This window comes from Oncorhynchus keta, unplaced genomic scaffold, assembly GCF_023373465.1.
Source record: "Oncorhynchus keta strain PuntledgeMale-10-30-2019 unplaced genomic scaffold, Oket_V2 Un_contig_29242_pilon_pilon, whole genome shotgun sequence".
In the NCBI taxonomy this organism is placed as follows: domain Eukaryota; kingdom Metazoa; phylum Chordata; class Actinopteri; order Salmoniformes; family Salmonidae; genus Oncorhynchus; species Oncorhynchus keta.
Genome location: NW_026286446.1, coordinates 54,792 through 67,943, shown reverse-complemented (window position 1 = coordinate 67,943; position 13,152 = coordinate 54,792). Strand labels below are relative to the sequence as shown.

At 46.6% G+C, this 13,152-nt stretch overlaps 1 protein-coding gene and 1 long non-coding RNA gene across 2 annotated transcripts; both read left to right on the top strand.

The window, feature by feature from the left end:
- Window positions 1-358: 358 nt before the first annotated feature.
- Window positions 359-12,846, top strand: si:ch1073-15f19.2 (mucin-5AC). The gene is made up of 6 exons (XM_035763351.2): window positions 359-470; window positions 560-675; window positions 879-1,125; window positions 10,809-11,522; window positions 11,652-11,751; window positions 12,334-12,846. The coding sequence occupies exons 1-6, from the start codon at window positions 410-412 to the stop codon at window positions 12,428-12,430; spliced, it is 1,335 nt and encodes a 444-aa protein (XP_035619244.2). The 5' UTR covers window positions 359-409; the 3' UTR covers window positions 12,431-12,846.
- LOC127923309 (uncharacterized) lies at window positions 1,145-2,032 on the top strand. The gene is made up of 3 exons (XR_008114077.1): window positions 1,145-1,323; window positions 1,403-1,782; window positions 1,903-2,032. It is a non-coding gene; the product is annotated as an uncharacterized LOC127923309 (long non-coding RNA).
- Window positions 12,847-13,152: the final 306 nt, after the last annotated feature.

Here is a 13,152-nt window from a genome sequence, read left to right as displayed (position 1 = left end):
ATATATATATATATATATATATATATATATATATATATATATATATATATATATATATATATATATATATATAATATGACATTTGTAATGTCTTTACTGTTTTGAAACTTCTGTATGTGTAATGTTTACTGTTCATTTTTGTTGTTTTTCACCTTATATATTCACTTTGTATGTTGTCTACCTCACTTGCTTTGGCAATGTTAACACATGTTTCCCATGCCAATAAAACCCTTGAATTGAAATTGAATTGAATTGAGAGAGAAAGAGTGCGAGAGAGAGAGAGAGAGAGAGAGAGAGAGAGAGAGAGAGAGAGAGAGAGAGAGAGAGAGAGAGAGTCTCTCTCTTCCTTCCTCTCATCCTTCCTCTCGCTCTCTTTCTCTAACCCCGGTGCGAAGAGACCAGACAAGACATGGCTGCCACTCTGAAGGGAACTGTCGTCTCTCTTCTTCTTCTCTCCTCCATTTCTCAAGGTAAGGCTGGATTCACAACTCTTCATCTGATTGTGAGTAGACAGAGTAAAGGAGGCTGTTCTCAGGTTGTTGTGTGATTTGATGGACAGGTGTCCATGGTGTTGACGTGTTCCACCGTGAGTCAGTGAGAGCTGTAGAGGGTCAGAACATCACTCTACCCTGTTTACTAGAAGTGAAGGAGGGACGTAAACCCGTCATCTCTCAGGTAGCAGTGTTTTCTCTCTCTTTTTTTTCAACTGATTTAATTGCACTAGAATTCCATGAGTGTCCTGAAAGACGTCTGTCTAATAAAATGTTGTTTTAAAAAATGTATTATAGCTAACTACCTTAAGATGAATGAACTAACTGTAAGTTGCTCTAGATAAGAGTCTCTGCTATTTGACTAAAATGTACATGTCAATGTTCTAGGTAGAATGGAGGAAGAAAGGAGAGCTGGAGGACCACAAGCTGGTAGTGTTTAACCCTAGTTTTGGTGAAACCCTCGTCTGGCCAAACGTCGCCCTGGACGTAGAGTGGGACAAGGACAAGGAGAAGCTAATGGGCACATCTCTGGTTCTGAAGGATGTAGAGGCTAGGGACAGCGGGCGCTATATCTGTGACATCACTACCTACCCCAACGGGTCCATCAGGAAAGTCACACGGCTGAGAGTTGAAGGTATGGGCTGAGAGTTAAAGGTATGGGCCGAGGGTTGATGTTATTAGCTGAGGGTTGACAGCTTGGGCTGAGGGTTGAAGGTATAGGCTGATGGTTGAAGGTATGGGCTGGGGTTGAAGGTATGGGCTGAGGGTTGAAGGTATTGGCTGGGGTTGAAGATATGGGCCGAGGGTTGAAGGTATGGGCTGAGGGTTGAAGGTATGGGCTGAGGGTTGAAGATATTGGCTGGGGTTGAAGATATGGGCCGAGGGTTGAAGGTATGGGCCGAGGGTTGAAGGTATGGGCTGAGGGTTGATGTTATTAGCTGATGGTTGAAGGAATAGGCTGATGGTTGAAGGAATAGGCTGATGGTTGAAGGAATGGGCTGAGGGTTGAAGGTATAGGCATAGGGTTGAAGGTATGGGCTGAGGGTTGAAGGTATGGGCTGAGGGTTGAAGGTATAGGCTGAGGGTTGAAGGTATGGGCTGAGGGTTGAAGGTATAGGCTGAGGGTTGAAGGTATAGGCTGAGGGTTGAAGGTATAGGCATAGGGTTGAAGGTATGGGCTGAGGGTTGAAGGTATGGGCTGAGGGTTGAAGGTATGGGCTGAGGGTTGAAGGTATAGGCTGAGGGTTGAAGGTATGGGCTGAGGGTTGAAGGTATGGGCTGAGGGTTGAAGGTATGGGCTGAGGGTTGAAGGTATGGGCTGAGGGTTGAAGGTATGGGCTGAGGGTTGAAGGTATGGGCTGAGGGTTGAAGGTATAGGCTGAGGGTTGAAGGTATGGGCTGAAGGTTGAAGGTATAGGCTGAGGGTTGAAGGTATAGGCTGAGGGTTGAAGGTATAGGCTGAGGGTTGAAGGTATAGGCATAGAGTTGAAGGTATGGGCAGAGGGTTGAAGGTATAGGCTGAGGGTTGAAGGAATGGGCTGAGGGTTGAAGGTATGGGCTGAGGGTTGAAGGTTTGGGCTGAGAGTTGAAGGTATGGGCTGAGGGTTGAAGGTATAGGCTGAGGGTTGAAGGTATGGGCTGGTAATGATATGAGAGGCATTGCAGGGCTTGGTAATGATATGAGAGGCATTGCAGGGCTTGGTAATGATATGAGAGGCATTGCAGGGCTTGGTAATGATATGAAAGGCATTGCAGGGCTTGGTAATGATATGAAAGGCATTGCGGGGCTTGGTAATGATATGAGAGGCATTGAAGGTAGGGCTTGAGTATAGGCTGAATGATATTGAAGGCATTGCAGGGCTTGGTAATGATATGAGAGGCATTGCAGGGCTTGGTGATGATATGAGAGGGCATTGCAGGGCTTGGTAATGATATGAGAGGCATTGAAGGAATGGGGGTTGGTAATGATTGAAGGCATTGCAGGGCTTGAAGTAATGATATGAGAGGCATTGCAGGGCTTGGTAATGATATGAAAGGCATTGCAGGGCTTGGTAATGATATGAGAGGCATTGCGGGGCTTGGTAATGATATGAGAGGCATTGCGGGGCTTGGTAATGATATGAGAGGGGGGTCACTGTATTTTAGATGTAATTCTGCCCTGCATTCAGTGTTTGTAGTTTTCCTCTGGACATGGAGGGTAATATAACAGAACTCTGCATGCAGGGTTTCAATGGGGTGTTTGTCCCATTTGGTGAAATCTTGTTTTGCAAGTGGACCCCACATCTCGCTGCCAGAAAGTGCAATTGGTTCAATGACACATTCAATTAGTTTTAGCTAAATTATAATAGGTATTTCAATTTGAATTAGTTTTTAATGGTGTAGAATGCCCTGCCCAGTTCACTGCCTCTTTAAGGTGTCCGGTGGAGATTACATTTAAACCTCAGTAATTGTAGTGTGTACAGTACTCTATATATTTAAACCTCAGTAATTATAGCGTGTACAGTACTCTATATATTTAAAGCTCAGTAATTGTAGTGTGTACAGTACTCTATATATTTAAACCTCAGTAATTGTGTAATTGTAGTGTGTACAGTACTCTATATATTTAAACCTCAGTAATTGTAGTGTGTACAGTACTCTATATATTTAAACCTCAGTAATTGTAGTGTGTGCAGTATTCTATATATTTAAACCTCAGTAATTGTAGTGTGTACAGTACTCTATATATTTTGTACCAATTGAGAACTTTGGTCTAATTCCCTGAGATCTGGATCTTCTCTGGAAAATCATTATTTTAGTATTTTGGAGATTTACTGCCAGGGCCCAGGTCTGGCAGTACTGCTCTAGCAGGTCCAGGCTCTGCTGTAGTTTGTGTGCTGTGGGTGACAGCAGGCACAGGTCATCTACGAAAAGCAGGAATTTAACCTCTGAATTGTGGAGGAACAGAGACTCTCAGGAACAGAGACTCTCAAGAACAGAGACTCTCAGGAACAGAGATTCTCAGGAACAGAGACTCTCAGGAACAGAGACTCTCAGGAACAGAGATTCTCAGAAACAGAGACTCTCAGGAACAGAGACTCTCAGAAACAGAGACTCTCAGAAACAGAGACTCTCAGGAACAGAGACTCTCAGGAACAGAGACTCTCAGAACAGAGACTCTCAGAAACAGAGACTCTCAGGAACAGAGACTCTCAGAAACAGAGACTCTCAGGAACAGAGACTCTCAGGAAACAGAGACTCTCAGAAACAGAGACTCTCAGGAACAGAGACTCTCAGAAACAGAGACTCTCAGGAACAGAGACTCTCAGGAACAGAGACTCTCAGAAACAGAGACTCTCAGGAACAGAGACTCTCAGAAACAGAGACTCTCAGAAACAGAGACTCTCAGGAACAGAGACTCTCAGAAACAGAGACTCTCAAGAACAGAGACTCTCAGGAACAGAGACTCTCAAGAACAGAGACTCTCAGAAACAGAGACTCTCAGGAACAGAGACTCTCAGGAACAGAGACTCTCAGAAACAGAGACTCTCAAGAACAGAGACTCTCAGGAACAGAGACTCTCAGGAACAGAGACTCTCAGAAACAGAGACTCTCAGGAACAGAGACTCTCAGAAACAGAGACTCTCAGGAACAGAGACTCTCAAGAACAGAGACTCTCAGGAACAGAGATTCTCAGGAACAGAGACTCTCAGGAACAGAGACTCTCAGGAACAGAGACTCTCAGAAACAGAGACTCTCAGGAACAGAGACTCTCAGAAACAGAGACTCTCAGAAACAGAGACTCTCAGGAACAGAGACTCTCAAGAACAGAGACTCTCAGGAACAGAGACTCTCAGAAACAGAGACTCTCAGAAACAGAGACTCTCAGAAACAGAGACTCTCAGAAACAGAGACTCTCAGGAACAGAGACTCTCAGGAACAGAGACTCCCAGAAACAGAGACTCTCAGGAACAGAGACTCTCAGAACAGAGACTCTCAGAAACAGAGACTCTCAGGAACAGAGACTCTCAGGAACAGAGACTCTCAGGAACAGAGACTCTCAGGAACATTGACTCTCAGGAAACAGAGTTTAAATTTAAGTTCTCAGGAACAGAGACTGGAACAGTACTCTTATATATTTAAACCTCAGTAATTGTAGTGTGCAGTACTCAGAGACTCTCAGGAACAGAGACTCTCAGGAACAGAGTTGTTCAGGGTCTGTGCAGATGAAGGAACAGAGACTCTCAGAAACAGAGACTCTCAGGAAGTGAGACTCTCTTGCATTATTTAGACTCTCAGGAACAGAGACTCTCAGAAACAGAGACCTCAGTCAGAGACATCTCAGTCTGCAGAGACTCTCAGCATCTCAACAGTCTGACTCTCAGGTCTGAGACTCTCAGGAACAGAGACTCTAGTGTCTCACTGTCTCTCAGAAACAGAGACTCTCAAGAACAGAGACTCTCAGTAACAGAGACTCTCAGGAACAGAGACTCTCAGAAACAGAGACTCTCAGGAACAGAGACTCTCAGAAACAGAGACTCTCTGCATCTAGAACAGAGACTCTTTGGAACAGAGACTCTCAGAAACAGAGACTTCAGAAACAGAGACTCTCAGAACAGAGACTCTCAGTCAGAGACTCTCAGGAACAGAGACTGTCAGGAACAGAGACTCTCAGGAACAGAGAGATATCTCTCAGTCAGAGACTCTCAGAAACAGAGACTCTCAGGAACAGAGACTTTCAGAAACAGAGACTCTCAGGAACAGAGACTGTCAGCAACAGAGACTCTCAGGAACAGAGACTCTCTGAAACAGAGACTCTCAGTCTGAACAGAGACTCTCAGAAACAGAGACTCTCAGAAACAGAGACTCTCAGGAACAGAGACTCTCAGAAACAGAGACTCTCAGGAACAGAGACTCTCAGCAACAGAGACTCTCAGAAACAGAGACTCTCTGGAACAGAGACTCTCAGAAACAGAGACTCTCAGGAACAGAGACTCTCAGGAACAGAGACATCTCAGGAACAGAGACTCTCAGTCAGAGACTCTCAGTCTGAACAGAGACTCTCAGAAACAGAGACTCTCAGAAACAGAGACTCTCAGGAACAGAGACTCTCAGAAACAGAGACTCTCAAGAACAGAGACTCTCAGGAACAGAGACTCTCAAGAACAGAGACTCTCAGAAACAGAGACTCTCAGGAACAGAGACTCTCAGGAACAGAGACTCTCAGAAACAGAGACTCTCAGGAACAGAGACTCTCAGGAACAGAGACTCTCAGAAACAGAGACTCTCAAGAATAGAGACTCTCAGGAACAGAGACTCTCAGGAACAGAGACTCTCAGAAACAGAGACTCTCAGGAACAGAGACTCTCAGAAACAGAGACTCTCAGGAACAGAGACTCTCAGGAACAGAGACTCTCAGAAACAGAGACTCTCAGAAACAGAGACTCTCAGAAACAGAGACTCTCAGGAACAGAGACTCTCAGGAACAGAGACTCTCAGGAACAGAGACTCTCAGGAACAGAGACTCTCAGGAACAGAGACTCTCAGAAACAGAGACTCTCAGGAACAGAGACTTTCAGAAACAGAGACTCTCAGGAACAGAGACTCTCAGGAACAGAGACTCTCAGGAACAGAGACTCTCAGTCAGAGACTCTCAGGAACAGAGACTCTCAGAAACAGAGACTCTCAGGAACAGAGACTCTCAGGAACAGAGACTCTCAGAAACAGAGACTCTCAAGAACAGAGTCTGCAGGAACAGTCTGACTCTCAAGAACAGAGACTCTCTGCATCTCACAGTCTGCATCTCTCTGGAACAGCACTCTCTGTCAGAGATCTCACTGTCTACATCTCACTGTCTGCATCTCAGAGACTCTCTGGAACAGAGACTCTCAGTCTGCATCTCTCTGTCAGAGACTCTCAGGAACAGAGACTCTCACCATCTCTCTCTCTGGAACATCTCACTGACTCTCAATGAACAGAGACTCTGTCAGGAACAGAGACTCTCAGGCAGATCTCACTCTCATCTCACTCTCTCTGCATCAGAGACTCTCAGGAACAGAGACTCTCAGAAACAGAGACTCTCTGGCAGAGACTCTCAGGTCTGATCTCACTGTCTGAAACAGAGACTCTCAGGAACTGAGACTCTCAGAACTGCATCTCTCAGTCTGAACAGAGACTCTCAGAAACAGAGACTCTCAGGAACAGAGACTCTCTGAAACAGAGACTCTCAGGAACAGAGACTCTCAGAAACAGAGACTCTCTGAAACAGAGACTCTCAGGAACAGAGACTCTCAGAAACAGAGACTCAAGAACAGAGACTCTCAGGAACAGAGACTTCTCAAGAACAGAGACTCTCTGAAACAGAGACTCTCAGGAACAGCACTCTCAGGAACAGAGACTCTCAGAAACAGCACTCTCAAGAACAGAGATCTCACTGTCAGCATCTCTCAGTCAGAGACTGTCTGCAACAGAGACTCTCAAGAACAGAGACTCTCAGGAACAGAGACTCTCAAGAACAGCACTCTCAGGAACAGAGACTCTCTGGAACAGAGACTCTCAGAAACAGAGATCTCTCAGTCTGCATCAGAGACTCTCAGGAACAGAGACTCTCTGTCTGAGACTCTCAGTCATTGACAAAAGATAGAGGAAACTAGAGTTTAAAGTGTTCTGGCATGCATCTAAAGTCTGCATCTCAATGAGACAACGTAAAAATATATTTTATCTATAGTTGTTCTGGGTCTGTCTGCATCTCTGTCTGCATGAAGGAAAGGTCTGATCAGGGAGAGGATCTCACTGTCTGGACATCTCCTGTCTGCATCTCACTGAGACATCACCTGTCTGCATCTCTCTGTTTCTACAGCCACCTGTCTGCATCTCACTGTCTGCATCTCACTGTCTGCATCTCACTGTCTGCATCTCACTGTCTGCATCTCACTGTCTGCATCTCTGTCTGCATCTCACTGTCTGCATCTCACTGTCTGCATCTCTCTCTGTCTGCATCTCACTGTCTGCATTTCTCTGTCTGCATCTCACTGTCTGCATCTTACTGTCTGCATCTCACCGTCTCTCACTGGATGCATCGCACCGTCTGCATCGTTCTGTCTGCATCACACTGTCTGCATTTCTCTGTCTGCATTTCTCTGTCTGCATCTCACTGTATGCATCTCACTGTCTGCATCTCTCTGTCTGCATCTCCCTGTCTGCATCTCTCTGTCTGCATCTCACTGTCTGCATCTCTCTGTCTGCATCTATCTGTCTGCATCTCACTGTCTGCATCTCTCTGTCTGCATCTCTCTGTCTGCATCTCACTGTCTGCATCTCTCTGGCTGCATCTCTGTCTGCATCTCTCTGTCTGCATCTCTCTGTCTGCATCTCTCTGTCTGCATATATCTGTCTGCATATATCTGGCTGCATCTCTCTGTCTGCATCTCACTGTCTACATCTATCTGTCTGCATCTCTCTGTCTGCATCTCTCTGTCTGCATCTCTCTGGCTGCATCTCTCTGGCTGCATATATCTGGCTGCATCTCTCTGTCTGCATCTCTCTGTCTGCATCTCACTGTCTGCATCTCTCTGTCTGCATCTCTCTGTCTGCATCTCTCTGTCTGCATCTCTCTGTCTGCATCTCTCTGTCTGCATATATCTGGCTGCACCTCTCTGTCTGCATCTCACTGTCTACATCTATCTGTCTGCATCTCTCTGTCTGCATCTCTCTGTCTGCATCTCTCTGTCTGCATATATCTGGCTGCATCTCTCTGTCTGCATCTCACTGTCTGCATCTATCTGTCTGCATCTCTCTGTCTGCATCTCTCTGTCTGCATCTCTCTGTCTGCATATATCTGGCTGCATCTCTCTGTCTGCATCTCACTGTCTACATCTATCTGTCTGCATCTCTCTGTATGCATCTCACTGTCTGCATCTCTCTGTCTGCATCTCTCTGTCTGCATCTCTCTGTCTGCATCTCTCTGTCTGCATCTTACTGTCTGCATCTCACTGTCTGCATCTCTCTGTCTGCATCTCTCTGTCTGCATCTCACTGTCTGCACCTCCCTGTCTGCATCTCACTGTCTACATCACTCTGTCTGCATCCCACTATCTTCATCTATCTGCCTGCATCTCACAGTCTGCATCTCTCTGTCTGCATCTATCTTTCTGCATCCCACTGTCTGCATCTCACTGTCTACATCTCACTGTCTGCATCTCACTGTCTGCATCTCACTGTCTGCATCTCACCATCTCTCTCTGTCTGCATCTCACTGTCTGCATCTCACTGTCTCTCTCTGGCTACATCTCACTGTCTGCATCTCACTGTCTGCATCTCACCATCTCTCTGGCTGCATCTCACTGTCTGCATCACTCTGTCTGCATCTCACTGTCTGCATCTCACTGTCTGCATCTCACCGTCTCTCTCTGGCTACATCTCACTGTCTGCATCACTCTGTCTGCATCTCACTGTCTGCATCTCACCGTCTCTCTCTGGCTGCATCTATCTGTCTGCATCTCACTGTCTGCATCTCACTGTCTGCATCTCACCTTCTCTCTCTGGCTGCATCTCACTGTCTGCATCTCACTGTCTGCATTGTTCTGTCTGCATCGCACTGTCTGCATTTCTCTGTCTGCATTGCTCTGTCTGCATCACACTGTCTGCATCCCACTGTCTGCATCTCACCGTCTCTCACTGTCTGCATCTCACCGTCTGCATCTCACTGTCTGCATCTCTCTGTCTGCATCGCACTGTCTGCATTTCTCTGTCTGCATCTCACTGTCTGCATCTTACTGTCTGAAAACATGTACATCTGTCTGTACCTCTCTCTCTCTCTCTCTCTCTCTCTCTCTCTGTCTCAGTCTCTTCTCTCTCTCTGTCTCTCTCTCTCTCTCTCTCTCTCTCTCTCTCTCCATCTCACTGTCTGAAAACATGTACATCTGTCTGTACTCTCTCTCTCTCTCTCTCTCTGTCTCTCTCTCTCTCTCTCTCTCTCTCTCTCTCTCTCTGTCTCTCTCTCTCTCTCTCTCTCTCTCTCTCCATCTCTCTGTCTCTCCATCTCACTGTCTGAAAACATGTACATCTCTCTCTCTCTCTCTCTCTCTCTCTCTCTCTCTCTCTCTCTCTCTCTCTCTCTCTCTCTCTCTCATCTCACTGTCTGAAAACATGTACATCTGCACGTCTCTCTCTCTCTGTCTCCATCTCCCTCTCGCTCTCTCTGTCTCTCTTTCTCCATCCTGTGTGGTGTGTGTTGATGAATGTGGTTTAGTTGAGTCATCACTGACACACTGAAATCTCTTCACATTCAGATAAACAGACGTCAACATGTGGACCACATGCTTGTGTCCCAAATGGAGCCCTTTCCCTATATAGGGAATAGGGTGCCATAGGGCTCTGGTCTAAAGTAGTGCACTATATAGGGAATAGGGTTCCATTGGGCTCTGATCTAAAGTAGTGTACTATATAGGGAATAGGGTTCCATAGGGCTCTGGTCTAAAGTAGTGCACTATATAGGGAATAGGGTTCTATTTGGGACACAGTTTCACACTTCCTGCTTCCTGCTCTCCAGCAGCCGACAGCAACAGAAGCTACAACACGGTCGCCTTCAGCAGCTGAAAGTTGCAGATAGAACAGCCATGAATAGAGCTGACACCTTTCAGTCAGTGATTTACGTCTGTTCTATATTATACATGTCTACCTGAATGCCATACACCGACACCACAGCTACAGTACAGCACGTACTCGCCTTCTGCAATGTACTACTACTGAATATTGCAGATAGAAATGTCATGAATAGAGCTGAAGTGTCAGAGAGTTATGTTCTATATTATACATTTCTATCTGCACGCCCTGAACCACGGCTACTGCGTTCATGCAGTGATAGAGCTGACCACTCTATGTTTCTCAGTTGGTAGAATATTGTGCATTTCAACACCAGCATAGTGAGTTTCTGGGTCACAACATAACGGTATACTCTCACAGCCATAAGTTGCTTTGGATAAAAGCATTTTTTGCTAAAAGACATTATGTTGTTGTTATTACTATATTATTCCATGTCAGAGAGGAATTTGCGTTCTATGTAATATATTTCTATGTGTTCGTAACGTTGAGGCCTAGTGATCATCTCTTCTACAGGTTCCAAAAGAGAGTGAGATGTTAATCACTGTAGCAACAGACCTAGGAAGGGTATAGACTGCCCTCTGCTGGACCTGTTGGAGTACTGTTCAATTACTGCTTCCTGAAGGGGCATTCCGGACACAAATGCACCCTGGGATGTGTAGTTGTTGAAGAGTTAGAGGGACATTATGATATTAGTGATGATTCTCTCTCTGTCTCTCATTACTTTCCTACATAACAGGTCCTGGTTTCACTGTGACCCCCGGCAACAACGTAACTGAACCTACGGTTACCGGCAACAACGTAACTGAACCTACGGTTACCGAAAACAACGTAACTGAACCTACGGTTACCGGCAACAACGTAACTGAACCTACGGTTACAAACAACGTAACTGAACCTACGGTTACCGACAACAACGTAACTGAACCTACGGTTACCGACAACAACGTAACTGAACCTACGGTTACCGACAACAACGTAACAAGCGACCTAACAGAGCCAGGAGAGATTACAACCCCCACAGCTAACTTCAGCGTCACACCAGACACCCTCACCTCCTCTACCGTACAGGAAGTCAACACCAGTATCACTATGACTACCTCTGTCACCCAGCTAATCAACTCCAATACACACCGATCAGTCAACACAGAGGCGGGACCAAAGGGGTCAGAGGTCAACAGCTCCACAGACAGTCCAATCAGAGTCCCATCCACGGTCCAATCAGGATCCACCTATCCACCCAAGGTCCAATCAGATCAGCCCACATGGAGCGTCCGATCCGATGGTGGGCAGAGGAACGAGTCTGAAGCAGAGACCTCCAGCTTTGGTGGTCAGGGAGGCCCAGTGTCCACTACGCTAAACCCAGAGAAGAGCACCCTGGCTGGGGAGAAGGAAGACCACACTCTGGGGACCTCCACCACCTCCACCTCCACTCCCTCCCATGGAGAGACAGGTAGGACCACAGCCAGAGATGGTTGGTTTGTATTGGTTTCTTGTCGTTCTATTTGGACCACTTTTAAACAGAAAACCTCACAATATTATGATTTACAGAGGATACCGATGTCATGATTATTCCTGTCAGGTCCCAGTCAGAGGTACGTGGTGGTGTGGGTGCTGCTTCCTGTCCTGGCTCTGCTGCTCGTGCTAGGGTTCCTCTACAGACGGTACATCATCCAGAAGAGGTGAGCGTGTTTCCTGTCCTGACTCTGCTGCCCCATTTATTTAAATTTTTTTACATCAATTAATCTCTCTTTTCTACCTGCCTTTCAATCTGCCTCTTTCTCTCTCCTCCTCCCTCCCCTCTCTCCCTCTCGCTCCCTCCCCTCTCTCCCTCTCGCTCCCTCTCTCTCCTCCCTCCCTCTCTTCCCTCCCTCTCTTCCCTCCCTCCCTCTCTCCTCCTCCCTCCCCTCTCCCTCTCTCACTCCCTCCCCACTCTCTCCCTCTCTATCCTTCTCTGCTCTCTCTCCCTCCCTCTCTCCCCTCCCTCCCTCTCTCCCCTCCCTCCCTCCTCTCTCCCCCCTCCCTCTCTCCTCCTCCCTCCCCTCCCCCCTCTCTCCCCTCCCCCACTCTCTCCCTCCCCACTCTCTCCCGCTCTATCCTTCTCTGCTCTCCCCCCCCTACCTCCCTCTCTCCCCTCCCTCCCTCTCTCCCTCCTCCCCTCCGCTCCCCTCTCTCCCCTTCCCCCTTCCCCTCCCCTCTCTCCCCCCTCACCCTTCCCCTTCTTCAACCTCCACTCTCTCCCTCCCCCCTCTCTCTCTCTCCAGGATGGACCTCCCTCCCCCCTTCAAGCCTCCTCCCCCTCCAGTGAAATATTCCTCTTTGAGAGCTCATGACGTCCCCATGACCGACATCCTCACCTGAAGGGGGAGCTGTTGTATTTGTTTTATGGTTAAATGAAACCCTCCATTGGTCCTCATTCATTTTATAGTGATACTAAATGCGCGTCCTCTGATGTCAGAAATATAAATTAGCCTTTTACTGTAATACATTTTCTGTGCCAATGCTGTGTGATTTAATGGTGCCCCTTTACAAAGCTGGACTTTGAAGCCTTTTCTTCTGTTATGTTGCTATGCGTTTTTGGTTTTCAATGAGCTTTTACCAAAGATTTTTGTTACAGAAATGTCTTTATGGTTAAACTTTGGTGTGAATGAAGGAAACCAAAATATTCTTTATTACATTTGTAAATGTTATATTTTCTTTTACCAGATATATTTGATGAAATAATTAAGATTGCAATTGAATGTATCCAATCTGTTTAAATAAAGATCTTAAACATACTTGTGAAGTTTTGAATCAAATTTATTCACACCATGACTGTTAATAGGTCATGTACTATACCAGCACACAAACATTCTGGAAAACAGAGAGAGAGAGTTCCCATCCCACTCCGGAACAGAACCGTGACATTCTCTCCTCTGAACTAGAGAGAGTTCCCATCCCACTCCGGAACAGAACCATGACATTCTCTCCTCTGAACTAGAGAGAGTTCCCATCCCACTCCGGAACAGAACCATGACATTCTCTCCTGTGAACTAGAGAGAGTTCCCATCCCACTCCGGAACAGAACCGTGACATTCTCTCCT